Consider the following 17,584-nt stretch of genomic DNA (forward strand, 5'->3'; position numbering starts at 1 on the left):
GGCCCCCTCCCTGCTCTGCCTCATCTCCTTCTGCTTCCTCCCTTCTTGCTGCCACTCAGCCGTATGGACAACCGGCTGCTCCTTGGATGCACTGCCTCAGCTCCAACCTCAGGGCCTTTGCACTTCTGTTTCCTCTCCCTGGAGCGTTCTTCCTGAGATCTCTCCACGGTTTGATCCTCACTTCCTTTAGGTCTCTGCTCAAATGTGATCTTCTCAACAGGCCTTCCTTGATTACTTCTCTAAAACTGCGCACACATGCAACACACACACACTGCCTATAATCCCTATCACTCTCCCCTGCTTTATTTTCAGCCATACAACTGATCACCTTCTGGCGTATTCTATACTTTGCCTATTGATTGGTTATGTTTTGTTCTCTCTCTCCAGAATGGCAGTATAAGCTCCATATGGGCAGGTAGTTTGTGCCTCTTTTGTTTATTAGTGTATCCCCAACACCTGGAACAGTGCCTGGCACATGGTAGCTGCTCAATAAATGTTTGATAGATGAATCAATTGAAAATGAATAAAACTGGCACTCTGGTTTTTACTTCAGTCTTGCAAGTTTGATTAGCATGAGAAACAGCACCTTATAATTCATCAACTACACGTGCACCAACAAAGTAGTTTCTGCACCTCCAAACCAAGCAAGAACAGACATGAATTGTAGGGACCCCACTGTTAGCTCCATCTTTGACCTTTGCCTCCGACTTCCACGAAACAACGTAAAATCTGTCCCTTTGGCAGCTGGCACTTCCTCCAGTCCCGCAGGAGCACTAAGCTGCTAAGCCAAAGCACGTGGAACAGGGGGAGTGTTTGGCTCCTTGTGCACACGATGCGTAACTGGGGCTTCGGGAAAGAAGCCATTTGGAAGCAGGGACCCACGTGAGAGGAACTGTGTCAGCATTACACTGTGGATGGAGGTGACAGCTTTGCACTGCTGAGAAAATGACTCAGAAACCAGGCAGGACAATATCTGCTGGGCTCATCCTTCTCATTAATTTCCTATTTTCTGATGATAACTCAGTGGAGAAACCTGGCAAACACATTTGATGAAGGCTAACATCCCCGGCGATGTCACATGGCTATTGTGTAGCCCGATAGGATCTGATGAGAAGGGCACTTCACCCCTGGGGTATTCTTTCCCAAACCTAATCCCTAACCCCTAACCCCTAATCTCAGGCTAACCCTGTGAAAAACACCAGACAAATCTAGACAGGACATCCTACAGGATAGCTGGCTGGAGCTGCTATGACCGTCAGGGTCATGAAAAGGCAGGCAGGACTGAGAAACTGCCACAGACCAGAGGAGACACGGCAATGAAATGCAGAGAGGTGTCTCGGATGGGATTCTGGAACAGAAAGAGGACGTTCATGGGAAACCTGGTACATGAAATTATACAGGTGCTAAACTAACGCCAGCCGGCCCCCAGGGACGACACACTGAAAAGCAGAAAGCCTCCCCACAAGTGGAAGCTGCTCATTGTTAAGTTTTACAACTTATCTGTAAAAGACTTGGTTGCTTGAGTTTTGTGTGAGGCGATGCTCACACACCTGGCCCTCCTTGACCCCAGACACACCAGCTCCCAGCTCTATGCAGCTGTTTCCCTGCAGCTGGGTCCAGACCCACAAATCTGCTCTCTGCTGTTCTGAAGCTTGAAAAGCAATTTTTTCAGCCCTTAGATGAGAGTCAAAACACTGGCCTCAGCATTCTCACAACTTATCACTTTTGCTGACTCTTCCTCATTAGACATCATGATAGCTACGAGCAAAACCCATAACCACTTCTGTTGCACATAGCGTAGAACAGACCTGACATCAGCACAAAATACTGTACAGCAAAAGTAGGAAAATACAATTTAAACATACAAATGAATGTGCTCCCAAACTGTCCCCACTTCTGTCTTCCACGCCCACACCACCAGAGGGGACACCAGGACACTCCTGCCTTGCTCTCCTGCTGGCCTGCAGCACTGGGCTGGACGGCTGCACTTGGCCACTCTTTCTGCAGCTCCTGTGGCTCACTGATGCCGTGAAACCAACAGGTCACAGGGGACATTTACCAGCACCTCACCTCCCCCAGCTGGGTCATCCTCAGATCAGTGACCCCAAACCTGGGTCCAGGGAGTGTGGGCAGCCTGCATAGGCTCACAAGAGAAAGACTCAGGCAGGCACTGAGAAGAGTCCAGTGACTTTGAGAAGAAAAGAGGGTGGAGTACATTGAAGGGAAAGGAGCAAGAGCTGGAAGCTGGAGGGAAAAGCAAGGGCTGGGCTGTTGCCCAGTGCAAGAGCCCTCTCAATAGGTCGGAGGGAATGAGCAGTTAGGAGTCGATAGGAGTGAGGGTTGAGTCACCAGAGTTTAAGGAGTATCTAAAACTTAATCAGATGAAGAGAAGGATGCTTCGCAGGGCTGAAAACTTCCTTCACGTCTTCTCATGTTATCTTCTCAGTGACGTTTCACATCTGGGACCTGCATTCCCTGCCCTCCTCCGCACTTCCTCATCTTGTAAAAGGGCATCAGCATCTGGGCAGGCGCCCAAGCTGATAACTCGGGAGGCTCTGCGGTCCCCCGTGACTGTCAGGTCTACCCCAGGATGCTTTCTGAATTCACTGCCTTATCAGCCCCCACCTGGACCACACAGTCTCCAGCTCCAGCTCAGGCCCTTCCGTTGTCAGAAGGAACTTTCTGAAATCCTGATCTGAACAGGCCACTCACAGTCTACAGACCGTGCAGGCTCTCCGTTGCCATAGGCAAGGTCTAACCACTGGCACGGTCCCAGAGCTCTTTGCCATCTGGATCTGGCCCCAGCTCTGCCTCCCCTCCACAGAGCCTCCCCCTGCTGGGGCACCCAGCCCGCTTCCCCACTCTGCTCCCTCTGCTGGGGAGGCTGGCTGACTCTTACCTGCTACTCAAGACTCTGCCCAAAGGCTGCCTCCTGTGAGGCCTTCCAGGGCACATCCAGGGCAGTTAGTCATGATTGCCTGCGGATATGAGCCTTTAGAGCAGCTATCATATTTTCTTCTAACATTTTGTTGTCTTGCAGTAAACTTCTGAAAGGCAGGGACCACACGCGTGACGCCTGCATCTCAGCGGCGTAACTGATGCTGTAGCATAAATGAATGTGATGGAGAGTGTATGTGCACACTCAGCTGGAACTACCACTTCCACATGGTCCCTAATCAAGGGTGTTGTGGTGCTGGCTCCCACACCACAGCCTTGGCCCCCGAGGAAAGGCGTCTCCCTACGGGGTGAAGCTGGGAAGCTGCTTACCTGAAAGCAGAAGGCTGGAGCGTCATTTGGGCTGGGAGCTGTCGGGGAACCCCACAGTGTATCCAGTGATCAAAGTTACTGTGACATGTTGGCCTTTTGGGGTGGAGGGACTTGTATTGCTATTTCCCAGAGTATTTGGGGAACTAGTGCTAGAGAAAGAGCTCAGAGAAGATAACGGCTTGTTGGGTTAAACCCGAACAGGGATCTTTCCTGCAGGACTTAGGGGCTTCAACTTCCTGCGGACACGCGAGCGCCCAAGGGCGGGCAGTCGATGGAGCTTCCCAGACACACATGACCCCAGAGCCACAGGGCACCGCAGAAGCTACTTTGGGAAACACTGGCCCGAACTGGTGAATGACAAACGAAGGACTCAGAACAAAGTATCTGTTTATTTCTCGTTCATTGTGGTCACTTTAAAATATGTCGATCATCAGGATCAAACAGGCTTTCTCAGAAAGATCAGAGGAAAAACCATGTCTTCATGGAATCAAAACCTTCTATTCAGAATAAGCATTAGCAAAATGAAAGCAGCTGCCTCATAAATGCAGCGCCATAGAGTCTTCAGAAAGGGATTGGAAAACAATTATACAAATATTTTGCTACAGATTAAAATAACCCGAAACTACAATCATTGGCTATAAATATAGCCATGTGTAATCACATTAAAAATAAAAAGTGAAACTCTTCAGACGATTTGCTCTCTTGCTTGTCCGGGGGCAGGCAGCAAGTGCTGCTGGACACCCAGGTGGAGGCAGATCAGAAGGAACTGTAAGGCACTCGGCCGCCACCACTGGACGCCTGCCTAGCCAGGAGCGCAGGCTCAGGATCTGCATGCCAAGCACCACTGTGGCTTCCCATTGTCAAAGAGCGATTTGATTAACTGCTTATAATTCCACCAAATAGGACTCCCAATGAGAGGAGTGACAGGAGCATTACAAGAAATTACTGGGACTGCATCTGCCTTTTCAATCTGGCAAGACTCATAAGGCATTCATCCCTCCACTTCCTTCGGGCAGCTAAGCGATCCGGATCATCTGGAATTTTCACACACATGGCCTGGAAATAGGAAAAAAAGGAAAAGAAAAAAGAAGCATGAAGAGGCACTCATTTATCAGGAGTGTAATTGTTCCTATTTACGCTGATTGTGAATTTGCTTTCAAAGACAAAAGAAGGACAATAAACCCCCAATTAACATAAGCTACACTTCCTCAGAGACAAGTCAAAATGGGCTAGGAGTTCACTGGCCACATTGCTCTTAAGGTCTGCCACGGCCATGACAGAACTGTGGACAAAGTTAGGAGTGAGGAGCCATCAAAATCAAAGACTCAGCTACAAACAACGCTCCACCTGCAGCCCAGGGCTTCCACTTGGCCAGCACAGTTCTCTGCAAAGGGCCGACATACCTGGTTGATTTTTTCAACAGTGGGCCCGGAAAACTCTGGAACAGGTCCAAAACTCTTGAGGACACGTTTCATGCCTTCTCTGTATCTGTCACAGTAGCTTAACATACCTGAAATCATATGAAAACAAGAACCCACTTATCAGCAAGAATACTACATAACTCCAAACTAAGAAACCTGTGCAGGGTGTTGTCCTGGGGTCGATGAACTACATCCTTTTCTTCCTGCAGATGAAGGAAAGGTGGAGGTGGGAAGTGCACCTTGCTCAGCTGGCCCTGGGGAGTGAAGGTCCTCACCATTAGTCCCTAGTCAAGCTCTCTCTCAGATCCTAAAATCCTGAAAAGCGACAGAACCCTCAGGCCTACTGTCCCACCTCTGTTAGCGCATGTGACGGGACACTCCAGTCGGCCTACGTTCCCGCATTGACGTGTTAAACGTCACGTTAAGTTCTACTTTCACCAAAAATGTCTCCTTCAACAATGTCTCTATAAGGTTACTTGTGTAAATGGCTTGAATGCATTTTCTAAGAACCAAAGTTGTCAAAGTTCAATTAAATCTGTTTCCCATTTACTCTTATTCCATGAATTCTAGTTACCACTTTAGGCTCTTTAAAGGGACCGTGTTTATCCGGGAGGCAGGCTGGGAGCTCACACGGGGACAGAGGCCAGTCCTGCAGCCTGGGCTGCACTGCTTTCCAACGGCTTCTGCAGCCCTCGGGGATCCAATCCATTTCTTGGGTTCTAGGATAGGGCCCTAGGAATTTGATGGAGGCGCACAGGAAGAAGAGGCTTATCCTGAAGGGCGAGGGGAGGGTGAAGCATGGTGACCTAAGGCTGTGGCTAAGACGGTGTGCAGAATCAGACGTGCCGAGAGGCAAAGAGTCAGCTGCCCGCCTCGGCACAGGGCGGCAGGCCCGCCCCGACCCGGCCTGCTCTGCGGCCGCAGGGCTCCCCGGCCCACGGGGCAGCGAGGCCGGGCCGGCGAGGGCGTGCGCTCGGACACAAGTCGGGTCAGCGCCAGGCCTGGGCCCGGGGGACACGGGACACGGGGCTGAGCTGCCCGCTGTTGCGCCCGTGGCCCATTTCCAACAGCTTTCCACACCAGAAAGACTCAGCAGTTGGTCAGTCAGGCTAAAGAGCCAACAAGGGACAAGTGAGGCTGCACAATTCGCAGACACAGGAGCTCGGCTGTCACCTGCCGCACAGAAACTGGGCGCGACTGACTCATCCATATAGTAATGAGCACCACTGCACAGTCTTTGGAAACAAAGACAAAACACTTCTCTGGGTTTAGTGTTGGGGGACTAAACTGCTGGAGAAGCCTGAATTCACTGGGTTTCAACTTCATTTGCCTCAGACAGTTCTCCTTCTCTTTCGGTGTGCTACAATTATATGCAATTTGCTCTTAGAAATTGTTTTGAAGGGTAAAAAATTCAAACATACAAACCTTTCTGACAGAACCTACAATTAAGTCTCTTTTTAAAATAAGATGTTTCATTTCATTTAAGATAACTTGACAATTCTGAATTCTGGAAGGCTCCCTAAATATGCCAGCATTGGCTTCCCTTAGATGGCTTAGCATTTCTGGAACATAGAAAACATACACATTTATTTCCTTGTGGGAATTAAATATTTACTTCACTATTTGTTTATTTATTCAAACTAAAGGTGATAAAGTCTAGACACAAATACAGTTTATTCCTTTTTGGGAGCAGAGACACAAGAATCAACGAAGTTGGAAAGGTACACATGAGAAGAAAGAGGAAGAGTCGCTGTAGCTGCGTCTTCATCCCAACCTTGTGGGGAAACAAAGCCCCGCGCCGCTCTCAGGAGCCCAGTCCGCCTCTCCTCCATGCCAGCAACACCAGCCACAGGGTTCAACTCCCGTGCCCCCTTTCACCTATGGATTACTCCACATTTTCTGAGCGAGTGTTCATCTTCTACTGTCCCTGTGAAGTCATCTGAATCTCCCATGGGCTTTCTAGAACTTTTTCCCCCTACTATCTTTTATAAAATTTGAAGGCATTTATTTCTTCAGAATAGAACAAAATATGGTGAAACTCTTTAGAGTACATTCCTAATTTCCCCCCAACTTGTTTAGGAAACCAATTAAAACTTCACTCTTGCTAATATAAAAACACTTTCTATAACACACACTTAGGCTCTTGGGATAAGAGCCCTTTTGCTAACGGCGCAGCCGCGGCGGGCGCTGCAGGGGTGTGCAGACCCTCTGGCAGCAGCTGCAGGGAGCCGGGCGCCCTGAAGGGCGCTCTCCCACCTGCTCACACACAGCAGCTCATGGTGACCGACAGCCAAGACCTGCATTGTGCCATATCATTTACAATGTCCCAGTAAACTTATTACTGTTACTGTTATTTGCAACACCTCCCCTTCCATTAGAAAAGTATAAAAGGAGAATTTTACCGTATTTCCAACAATAATTTGGCTTCTACAGCAAGAAAGGAGAACTGAGTGGGAATTATTCTAGAATAACAATTTCATTGGAAACGGAAGGGAAAACACCACTTCTTCTATCCCACTAGTCTGTCCTCCCCTGTATTACTCTGAAATTTAGTCTTCCCTCACATTTTTCCTTCTGCACTTCCAGGTCCTCTGTTCTGTTCACCAATTCTTGCAGAGCTTAGCTTTTTAGAAGACGTTGAACCTAATTTCTTAAGAGATGCTTTTACGGAATGAGAAAAAGAACTGATTCTCATGAGATTAGATTTAGCCTATCTTGCTGCTTTCTAACTTGGAATTCTTTAGTTGTGAGCCTGAAGGTGAGACAGCATGCTTTCTGGAACCTTCAGCATAACCCGAGGTGGGTGGGCAGGCAGGGAGCCTTCCCGTCTGTCTGTATTTACAGAGTAGGCACCGGCCGGCATGGGGCCCACTGTCAGCCCTGGAGGCGGCTGCCTACCGTGCTCTGGGAGTTCTTTCCTGGAGAGCTCTAATTGCACCCACACCAGACGAGTCTAGTTTGCACACAGCTATGAACCCCACACCCACATGAATTCACCTGCTTTAAGAGCCAGGGTTTCACAGAACCTATTAAGGAAGATCAAAAAGAACCCAAAGCATAGAGTGACATTATCTAATTCCCACCTGAGTGAGACCTCGCCTGAGGTCAGAAGGCAGGTGGAGACAGAAACCAACCCGGGGCCCCTTAACTCACAAAGTCCCAGCCATATCAGCTCACCTGTTTCTGCCAGTAACACTCCACATAAATGAACCACCCCAGCAAGTAGGCATCTCGATTAAAAAAGACACGCACCCACACACAGGAGGAAGCTGGTGAGGCAATGTGGCACGCACTCACTTTACCTGGAGGTCATTCCAGGGGCTGCCGGATTCTCAGACACAGAACTTCCCAGGGAGAGCTAAACTCAGGAGGTGCCCAAAGAGCTGCCAGGAGTCAGACGGAGCAGTTCTCTGTGCTGACCCACTAGTCCAAAAGCTCAGCAAAGAAGCAAACCACACAAACTCTCGAGGTTTCACTATTCCACAGCAAAAACGTCCTAATCTGTATTTATTCTGTACTTCTCTCTCATGCACTTGCAAATCTTTTGGGGAGAATAAAAACAAGACAAAACTGGAAGAGTAATGAATCAAACAAACAAGACAAACTCTGTGTGAATGCGACATTTATTAAGATGAATATGTGTTAGCCATCCTGCTAAGTGTTTCTGTCTGGTTTAAATTCTCACCCGACTCTTGTGAGGTAGTTCTGGTGCCATACCCATTTCACAGGCACAGAAACCGAGATGCACTGAACTACCTCGCACAAGGTTATCCAGCTTGTAATCAGGTAGGGACTCAGGCTGACTGGCCCCACTGACCAGATCCATTGTTCTGAGAGCTTGCCCTTCACCAGTGTTGCTTTTAAAAAGGAGCTAAAAGGGAAAGTAAGCATGCTGGCCTCCTGTTTTCCAGGTGCTATTTTATTAGATTAAAAATAAATCCTAAAATACTTTTACCACTTCTAGATAAACTGTAGCTTTTAAGAGGAATAACTAGCCTACACCTGAGATGTTGGCTTTATGAAAACAACATCAGAAAAAAAGAATTCTCCCAACTCCAATCTTGATATATTCTGGGTGACACTGTGAGGAATAATGAACATTTCCATTGGTTCCAAGCCAGATCTCGTAACTGTCTAACTCTGGGCTTTGGAATGCTCTGAAGTTGAAAACTACATCCGTCCACCATTATCATATGAAGCAAATTAGGTTTTCTTATCATATCTGCTTTGTTTGAAAAATTGCTATGGGCCTCCTTCCCTGTCTGCCACACTGTTTGGTTCTTGAGTTTCTGGTTTCATTGGCTTCTGTTTCTATTTGTTTGAGAGTCAAAGCTGTTCTCAGTTCTCTCCCTATCGATTTCTCAGGATACCTGAATTATCTTATCTTTCTCAAGGAAAAAAAAAAAGAAAGAAAAGGAAAAACACAGTGGTTATCAAATAGTGTCTACATACATTTCAAATGCTTAAATATGTACATGACCTTTTTTTTTTCTTTTTGGTGAAGAAGATGGGCCCTGAGCTAATAGCTGAGTCAATCTTCCTCTATTTCTACGTGGGACACCACCACAGCATGGCTTGATGAGCAGTGCGTAGGTCCGTGCCCAGCATCCGAACCCTTGAACCCCAGGCCACCAAAGCAGAGCACATGAACTTAAGCACTAGGCCACTGGGCTGGCCCCGTAAAGTTCTGGTTGAAAAAACATTTGAAATTATCCAAGACTTTATGTTATGATACTTCAAAACTCATGTTTCACTGTTATGAGGGCCTGTTTCTTTACATTATCCTCCTGCGTTCAATTGTTATCCTTCCACAAAAGTAATATGTTGTGCTAGGAGAAATTCCCCTCTTCCTTCAGCCACTCAGCAATGCCTGGTTTTAAGGGAGACTCAAGTTGGTTGTTGAATTATATTTGCATGACACACACGACCAATCCAATCAAGACACCATGTGTGCACCTGCTGTGTGCAAGAATATGTCAAGTAAAACTGCCATGAATTTGTTGGAAATTATATTTCATTAATTACTGTGGTGAAAATCTACTGAACTATTACCAAAACATTGTGGAATTATAAAATTTAAGCCAAACAGACTCCGACTTCCAATCTCACGGCAGGAGTCTCCCCTGAACCTCTAAACATCCCGACAGGTGGGCAACCAGCCTCCAGTGCTCACCTCACCCACCCACAGTATGGCCCTCTCCCTGGACATCAGTTCCACTTACTAGAAAGTTCCTCCGGCCATGTACTGAGCCCAAATCTGTCTGCCTCCCATTTCCAGTCTTTCATTCTGGTTCTACCCTCACAAAAGACAAGGATAGACACACACACATACACACACTACTCTGGTCACCTTCTTCTGGACAAGCTCCAGGTGCTCAATATTTTTGTTAAATGTAGACTGTGGAGTTGAATACAATATTTGTTTTCTCTTTCTACAATACATTTTACAAGTTAATAATATAACTATTAAAATAATATAAAATAATTGTAGAAATTTATGACAATACAGAAAAACAAAAGATAATAAAAGTTACTTGTAATTTCAACAACAACAGATAGCCAGCCAGTAGTAATCACATTTAGGTGACATTTTCCCAGCTTTTTATAAATAGTTTTTAAAATTTACTTTGTTTTGATTTGATGTAGGTTTTATTGCTTGTTTTTCAAATGACATCTTCTTTTTGAATCACTTAAAATCTGGCTGACAGTTTCATTCTTGAAAGCTTCTCGAGCTTCTCAAGTTATCGTCCTTTAAGAAGTACCAGATCCTGGGCTCATACCCACCTCCCCCAGGCCCTCTGAAGCTGGCTTCCTGGTCCGCACTAACCACCAGGCCCTCCTCCTGTGGAAGTACCTCCCTCATGGCTCCCTAGCCTTCTGGAAGAAAACCCACAGCTCAGTAAATCACACTCAGAAGTTGCTCAAGTTTAGGCAGAAGATACGTCCAGCAGAGGTTCATATGGTTACTTCCCTATCTTTCTTTTCTTGCCTCTACATAATTTTACCACCTTTCTCAGGAAAATGCAACTTTATCTCCTATCGGGCTGGATGATATGTGGCAAAGTCTCCGTAACATCACCCATCTCTTTCTTTTCCTTCTGACCTGAGTGCTCTTTGCCACACGGAGCCCTCATGTTCATGGATTTACATCTCAGGACACAGTGACCCATCCCAGCCCCTCTCTGTGAATTACAGGGCTGGCCACTGTCTCCTACATATGATACTGTTTCTACTCAGTTGTAAGAAAAGGCAAAAACTGACCGTTTATAAAACCCGTGAAAACACTAAACAGCACAGAATTCCCATCTTAGCCCCGATGGAACCAAAGCGTACCTTCGGCGTTGAGATGCATCGTTTCCAGGGGTCCGATGAACGCATACCGCATGCCCAGGCCATCTGACATGACAAGGTCAAGGTCGCTTGGAGACACTATTCCTTCCTAAATGGAGAAAATGGGGCAGCACATAGATGAATTCTCTGGAAAGACAATTTCATTACCATCTCTTTCATCCTAACTTCCTTAGAGCAGGATCCCAAAACACTCTCTAAAGCACTATAATAGTACTGTCATCTAATTTTGCATGACAAAACTATAATAATATAAATGGATCCTGAAAAAAGAACATTTTATGAAACGGCCAAACACCTATTCACTTTTTCCACCTGGGCTGTAATCAACATGGGCTTGAAGTGAATTCCCTCTACCTGCTGTGCCCACCTCCACTGGCTTCCCTTCTCTACCCTACAACCTATGTATCACTCACAGCTTTGGAGAAAGGGAGAGGATAAAGGGAGGGAGAAGAAGTAAGAATGGGGAATGGAGGAAAAGGGCAGGAAGGATTTTCTACATATTTGCCTAAGATCTGGGGCAATAAGACTGGAGCCATCAAAAGAACTGGAAAGTTGCTCTCCAGGCTTTGCCTGCCTGCAAGCCCAGCCTTGTTCAGCTTTTAATGAGTTTGTAAAAAATGATATTCTTTGATGAAATGCAGCTTAGAACTGTGTGTTTGTTTGCAAAGGTGGGGCCCTAGAATCTTCCGTGAACTGCAAAGCAAGAGGCAAGCTGTTGTGCATTTAGGTTACATGTCAAATTGGCCATGCGCGTCACTGAACCTGTTTCTTATACAGCCTCTAGCTTTTGAGATGAGCAGGGACGCACCAGTAAATATTTGCATAATCTGGCACTTCACTGCCAGTTCACTCTCCACCTGAGGATATTTTCACCTTGGGCTTTTCAACCGTCAGGAAGGCAGACACAGGGGAAACCCACACCATCTCTTCCCCTAAGTCGTCACTGGTCGGACTGGTAGATTTACTGTGAACTCTCCAGTTCTCATTTCCTGAGTGGCTTCTTTCACAAATAGAGTGCTGTGGGGAGAGAGCTGGCTCCTGCCCGGCAGCCAGGCCACCGCCTTCCATGAGAAGCCACTAAGTATGGCTGCCATGGCTGACACCTCTTCCACTGGTGGCCTTGGTGGCCCCTGCCAGCCCTCAGCAGTAGGCCCCAGGTGACCGGAGTCCTGTGGCAGAAGACGAAGTGCTCTGCTGTGGAAATCTCAGATCTGTCCCTACCCGCAAGGGCACCTCCACACGCTGTGCATCCACCCAGCTCCCATGAACAGGCCCCAACAGGTGGCCCCCCTACACGGCCTCTTTCACTCTGGGTTACAGGGCAGATCCTCTCCCTCTCCTTGAAAGGGCTGTCTGTGGTCCTAGTTGAGAAGATAGCTGTGTGAGGTAGGAAATCTCTCATCAGAGGGCTTCACTGTGGCCCCGTGGCCAACAGGGAGGAGCCCCTCTGCCCTCCAGGTTGCCCTGGGAGGTCTGCACCAGGCCCTCCATGCTGAGGAACTGGAGACTAGAGCGCCCCCTGCTGTACCTCCTCCTCCAGGGCCACTGTGACTTCTCTACTTCAGACTTCAGTCATCAAGGCTGAGGGAGAAGAAGGATTTCTAACCCAACCGCCACCTGCAACCTAGCTGCTGAGGGAGAAACACCAGTCTTCTGAGGTCCATGTGGGTGTTTGGACCACCCCATGGTGACCTGGGGGTGAGAGACCAGGAAGGGGATGGAGCCAAAGAACCAAGAAAACAGTCACCTCCAAAGGGCTAGTACGATTTAGCACGACTGAGAAACTTTGTTTAAAAGAACCATTTTCCATCTAGTTTTGTTTGTGTGTGTGAGAGATAAACAATGATGTGTACTAAGCATACCCACACGGTTTAGAGAATAATTACAAGGCAACGCCCTCCCCTAAACCGCCAACGTGCCCATCTTCCCCACTGTATACTCCCCTCCTTCCCAGAGGCAAAACATCCTGACTTTTATAATCACCATTTCTTTACTTTTGGATTTGCCATCCACTTATTTACATTTAGGATTTACATTCCTAAACAATGGAGTTTGCTTTTTGCCTGTTTTTATTCTTCGAAATGGAATCACACTGTGCATTCTTTTTTTTTTTTAAGGAAGATTAGCCCTGAGCTAACATGTACCACAAATCCTCCTCTTTTTGCTGAGGAAGATTGGCCCTGAGCTAACATCCGTGCCCATCTTCCTCTTCTTTATATGTGGGAGGCCCACCACAGCATGGCTTGCCAAGCAGTGCCATCTCCGAACCCGGGATCCGAACCGGCAAACCCTGGGACGCCAAAGCAGAACATGCGCACTTAACAACTGCACCAGTGAGCTGGCCCCACACTGTGCATTCTTTTGTGACCGTATGCTTTTACCTATGTTGCGTGTAGCTGTAGTTTGTCCATCCTCGTTGAGGTATAAAAATCACAGTTCATTTATCCATCTTACTGTTCATGAACATTTGGGTTTCTAGTTTGCAGCTACTATAAACTGGACTGCCAGAACATTCTTGTTCATGGCTCCTGGGGCACGTGTCCAAGGGTGGAAATGTTGTGCTGGAGCACCTACATCTTCAACTTCATTAGATAATGCTAAGCTGCTTTCCAAAGTGGAGGTACTCAGGTTCACTGCCTCCAGCAGTGTATGAGCTCCCCTCGCTCCACATCCTCTCCAGCACTTGATGGTGTCACGCTTGCAAAGTTTTGCTAATCTGGTAGGCCATCATGGTATCTCCCTGGGTCTCCTATTAGTTCTAAATCATCCTACCAAGAGTTCATTTGGACCAAGAGCAAGTCAATTTATTCAATTTACTCAAATGCTGACAAGTTTCACCTCCCTTCACTTCTGATAGCATAGCTGTAATGGAGGCAGGCAGCAACAAGGAGAAAATAATACAACCATGCACTATATAACGATATTTTGGTCAATAACAGACCACATATGCAATGGTGGTCCCGTATGATTGGTACTATATAGCATAGGTATGTAGTAGGCTATACCATCTAGGTTTGTGTACTGCACAAACGACGTTCGCACAACCACAAAATCTCTGACACATTTCTCAGAACCCATCCCCATTGTTAAGCAACACGTGACTGTATACAGAAAGTCCACAGTAACGCCCAGAACTATCAACAAACCGACGATTAAACCACAGGGCATTCCTGCCTTCCTTTCTCTCCTCACTAAGCTCTTGGGACAGGAAGGGTGGCTTCTGGTCCTCTCTCCAAGCGGTCGAAAGGCATTAGCTGTGGCATTCCTGCACCCTGTGGGCTCCGGAATGCTGTGAAAGGCAGCCAGGCAGGCCCTGCAGACTCTCCCTTATCCTTGGTCTCCAGGTCAACATTCCAAACAGCCTGCAGTTTTCATTACAGAGTTCAAGCTGTGAAGGACGCAAACGTGGAAGCCGGCCTGTACCTACAGTGCTGTTTGCCTGGGCTCTTCTCTTCTCTAATTGTGTTCAGCACTTTTAGAGCTGACTTCAAAATGATTTCAAAATACCCCCAAGAGGAGTTAATCTTTGATTGTAAGTATCACGTGACCTTCAACTGACCCCCAACTACCCAAAGCCTTAGGGAGATTCTCCACACCACGTCATCATGTAGGAGAGGAGCACACTTTCTCCCAATTCTCCAATGCCGTTTTCTCTTTCCTATTTCACCCCTAGAAAGGCTGTCTATTTTTATCAGTTACTATTCATTCATTGAACAAGTTGGGAAAGGGAAAAAGTTTTTTTTTTTAAAGATTGGTACCTGAGCTAACAACTGTTGCCAATCTTTTTTTTTTCTTTTGCTTTTTCTCCCCAAATCCCCATAGTACATAGTTGTATATTTTAGTCATGGGTCCTTCTAGTTGTGGCATGTGGGATGCTGCCTCAGCGTGGCCTGATGAGCAGCGCCATGTCTGCGCCCAGGATCTGAACCTGTGAAACCCTGGGCTGCTGAGGCAGAGCGCGCGAACTTACCACTTGGCCACAGGGCCGGCCCCAGGGAAAAAGTTTTAATATCCTCTCTGCCTAACTCCTTCTTTCTGCACCATTTAGATTTTCTGAAGTAGATTTCTCTAAGCTTGAGTTGTTACCCAGAAGTTAAGTCTGGAGAATAGAAATGGCCCTAAGCAATTGAGCTGAGGCTCACTGATTTCACGTCACTGAGGCAAACACTTGAGTTTGTCCCTCATGCACTCAGCACTGAACTGAAGATTCATGTGCAGGATATTGTGAAGGTCAAGTTGCTTAATTTTGCTATTGAGCTCCACTCCACACAGAGCTTGAGGGACATCGATGGCCTAACTGTTGATATTATCAATAATAATTAGAATAAATAACCAAGGCGGCGTACAAAGCAGAAAGAAGTGCTTGAGTTGAATACACTGATCTGATAAATGATTCCTCGGAAATAGACAGTTCTCTGCACACTTGTTTGAAGACTGAAAGCCTACCCCACTCCAGCGTGTCTGTGGTTCAATGAACATTAGTCAGTAAAGCTATCAGGACTTCCTCTATCTTGTGGTAAAATTCTCAAGTCACACATACAAAGAAAAGCCCCAAGTGGTTAAAAGATTCCTAAAACCTATAAAAAGCAACAGACACTACGACCACTATTAGTTCAAAACCTGGTTTGCATCATGTCCTGAAAAATCACTGGGTGAGGAGAGCCCCGCCAGAGTGGGAAGGAATCGCCTTTACCGAAAACTTCTTGCCTCTACTTCCTTTAGTTAAAATCTAAGACTTACCACAATCAACCAACACACACTCATGGCCTGGGCATACGCCCTGCACCTGCCATGCCAGGAGTAAACGCCCAGTCTGGGGAGGGGGTTGCATAAGAGTGCCATCCATGAGTAAGGAGCAAATGCAAGACAGTAATAAAGTATTCAATGATGGTGATACAAACTTTTAAGCATAATTAAAGCTTTGAGGATATATCAGTCAGGCTCCTAGGGAGAGACAGAACCAGTAGGTTATATATACGTAAAGAGACGTATATGATGGAATTGGCCTAGTGATTGTGGGCTCTGGCAAGACTGAAATCCAGGGCAGGAGCTGATGGCAGTTTGAAACCTCAGTTCTGCTCTTACAGCCTTTGAATCAATTATTAAGAATAACTTCCTTTACTTAACGTCAACTGATTATTGGTACTAATCACACCTATGAAATACCTTTACAGCAACATCTAGCCTGTGTTTGCCTGAATGACTGGGTGCTCTAGCCTAGCCAAGGCAGCTCTCACAGGGGATAGAGCAGAAGTCCAAAGTGTGGTCTTGACCCTCAGGTATCCTGGATCCGGCACCTTGCGCAGGAGGAAGGGAAGGAAAGAGGATACATGGAATGATTGACAATAGGCAAAAAATCAGTGGATGCAGTGGTACTTGATCTGGTCCTTTGGAGAGACAGAGACAGGGAGAGGCAGTGGCGGCACTGGGGAGGGGTGTCTCACATAGTTTGGGGATGCAGTATTTGTTGAATGAAACTCTGTGACTATGTCCTCTACTGATTACCTGCTATATAGAATTATTTTTTCTTCTCTCTAATCATCCCATTCTCATATTAAGCTTTCTTATTCAATTCATGTATTTTTTGCATGCTTTCATTTTCATTTACTTTTCTCATTTTTCTTTACGCATCTCTCCTTGTCTAGTTCCTTTTTTACTAATCTCCAGATTTTGATCTTCTTCTTTGTTGTTTTGCTCTACTTTTCACCACACTTGGTCCTGAATTTTCAAGTTTTCCTTGCACAAATCCTGCTTTAATTTTGTCACTGCCATCACCACCAGGAACGCAGACTTGCTCCCCAGGAATCTGGACTCGGTCACATCAAATCCTTCTGCACCCCCAACCAGAGGGGCTTGGGCATCAATCTATCATCTTAACTGAGAAAAGGGGGCCAGAAAAAGTTTCATCTTAGGTAAAAGTCAGAGAATGAAATGCAACATCCAAGGGCATGAAGGAGACCCTGGACGTGTTTGGTATCACTCCAGTCAGGCCAAGGAGAAGGGGTTACCGAAAGAGAGTGCACCTCGGGCTCTGGTTAGGGCAAGGATGGAATAAACTTAAATTTCAGCGAGTTCCTCATCTCCAAAGATGTGTCAAGGATGGACTCGATGAGAATAATCACTGGTGTATAAATAACTCAAGTACAAGTGAGGGTACTGGCCTCTCTTTTAGAAACATCCAACCTTGGGGCCCTTATGCATGGTACAGAGAGGAACAGAGTTACAGACACTGAAGTTTGAAGTAGGAGCTATGGTGATGATTCATGGTCTTTCTCACAAGAACTAACTTGCACCATGAGTGAGCTTCCTCCATTTATATATTTATATATACTTATATGTTCTTGTTTTCTATGCTCCTCACCAAGCATCACTTCTCCTACATGCACTATGAAACTGGCTCCAAAGCAAGAGTGAGAAAGACCTGATCCGACTACCCCCACCCATGCTTCCTTCCAGGGAAAAGGTGAGGCAAACACAAGACTTCAATAAGTAAAAAAGAAAAGACTGCTAAAGCTGCCCAGCATCACTCAAAGACTTGTGGTCAG

The 17,584-nt window shown here is 46.5% G+C and overlaps 1 protein-coding gene across 1 annotated transcript in view; it reads right to left on the minus strand.

The window, feature by feature from the left end:
- Positions 1-3,637: 3,637 nt before the first annotated feature.
- CRYL1 (crystallin lambda 1) overlaps positions 3,638-17,584 on the minus strand; it is a 111,983-nt gene continuing 98,036 nt past the window's right edge. The window contains exons 6-8 of the mRNA XM_023621361.2: positions 11,022-11,127; positions 4,671-4,777; positions 3,638-4,323 (exon numbers count right to left, since the gene is read on the minus strand). Coding sequence (XP_023477129.2) covers positions 4,210-4,323; positions 4,671-4,777; positions 11,022-11,127 — 327 coding nt within the window. The 3' untranslated portion in view covers positions 3,638-4,209. The remainder of the gene's footprint in view (positions 4,324-4,670; positions 4,778-11,021; positions 11,128-17,584) is intronic.

The sequence above is a fragment of the Equus caballus genome, chromosome 17 (genome assembly GCF_041296265.1).
Source record: "Equus caballus isolate H_3958 breed thoroughbred chromosome 17, TB-T2T, whole genome shotgun sequence".
Classification (NCBI taxonomy): domain Eukaryota; kingdom Metazoa; phylum Chordata; class Mammalia; order Perissodactyla; family Equidae; genus Equus; species Equus caballus.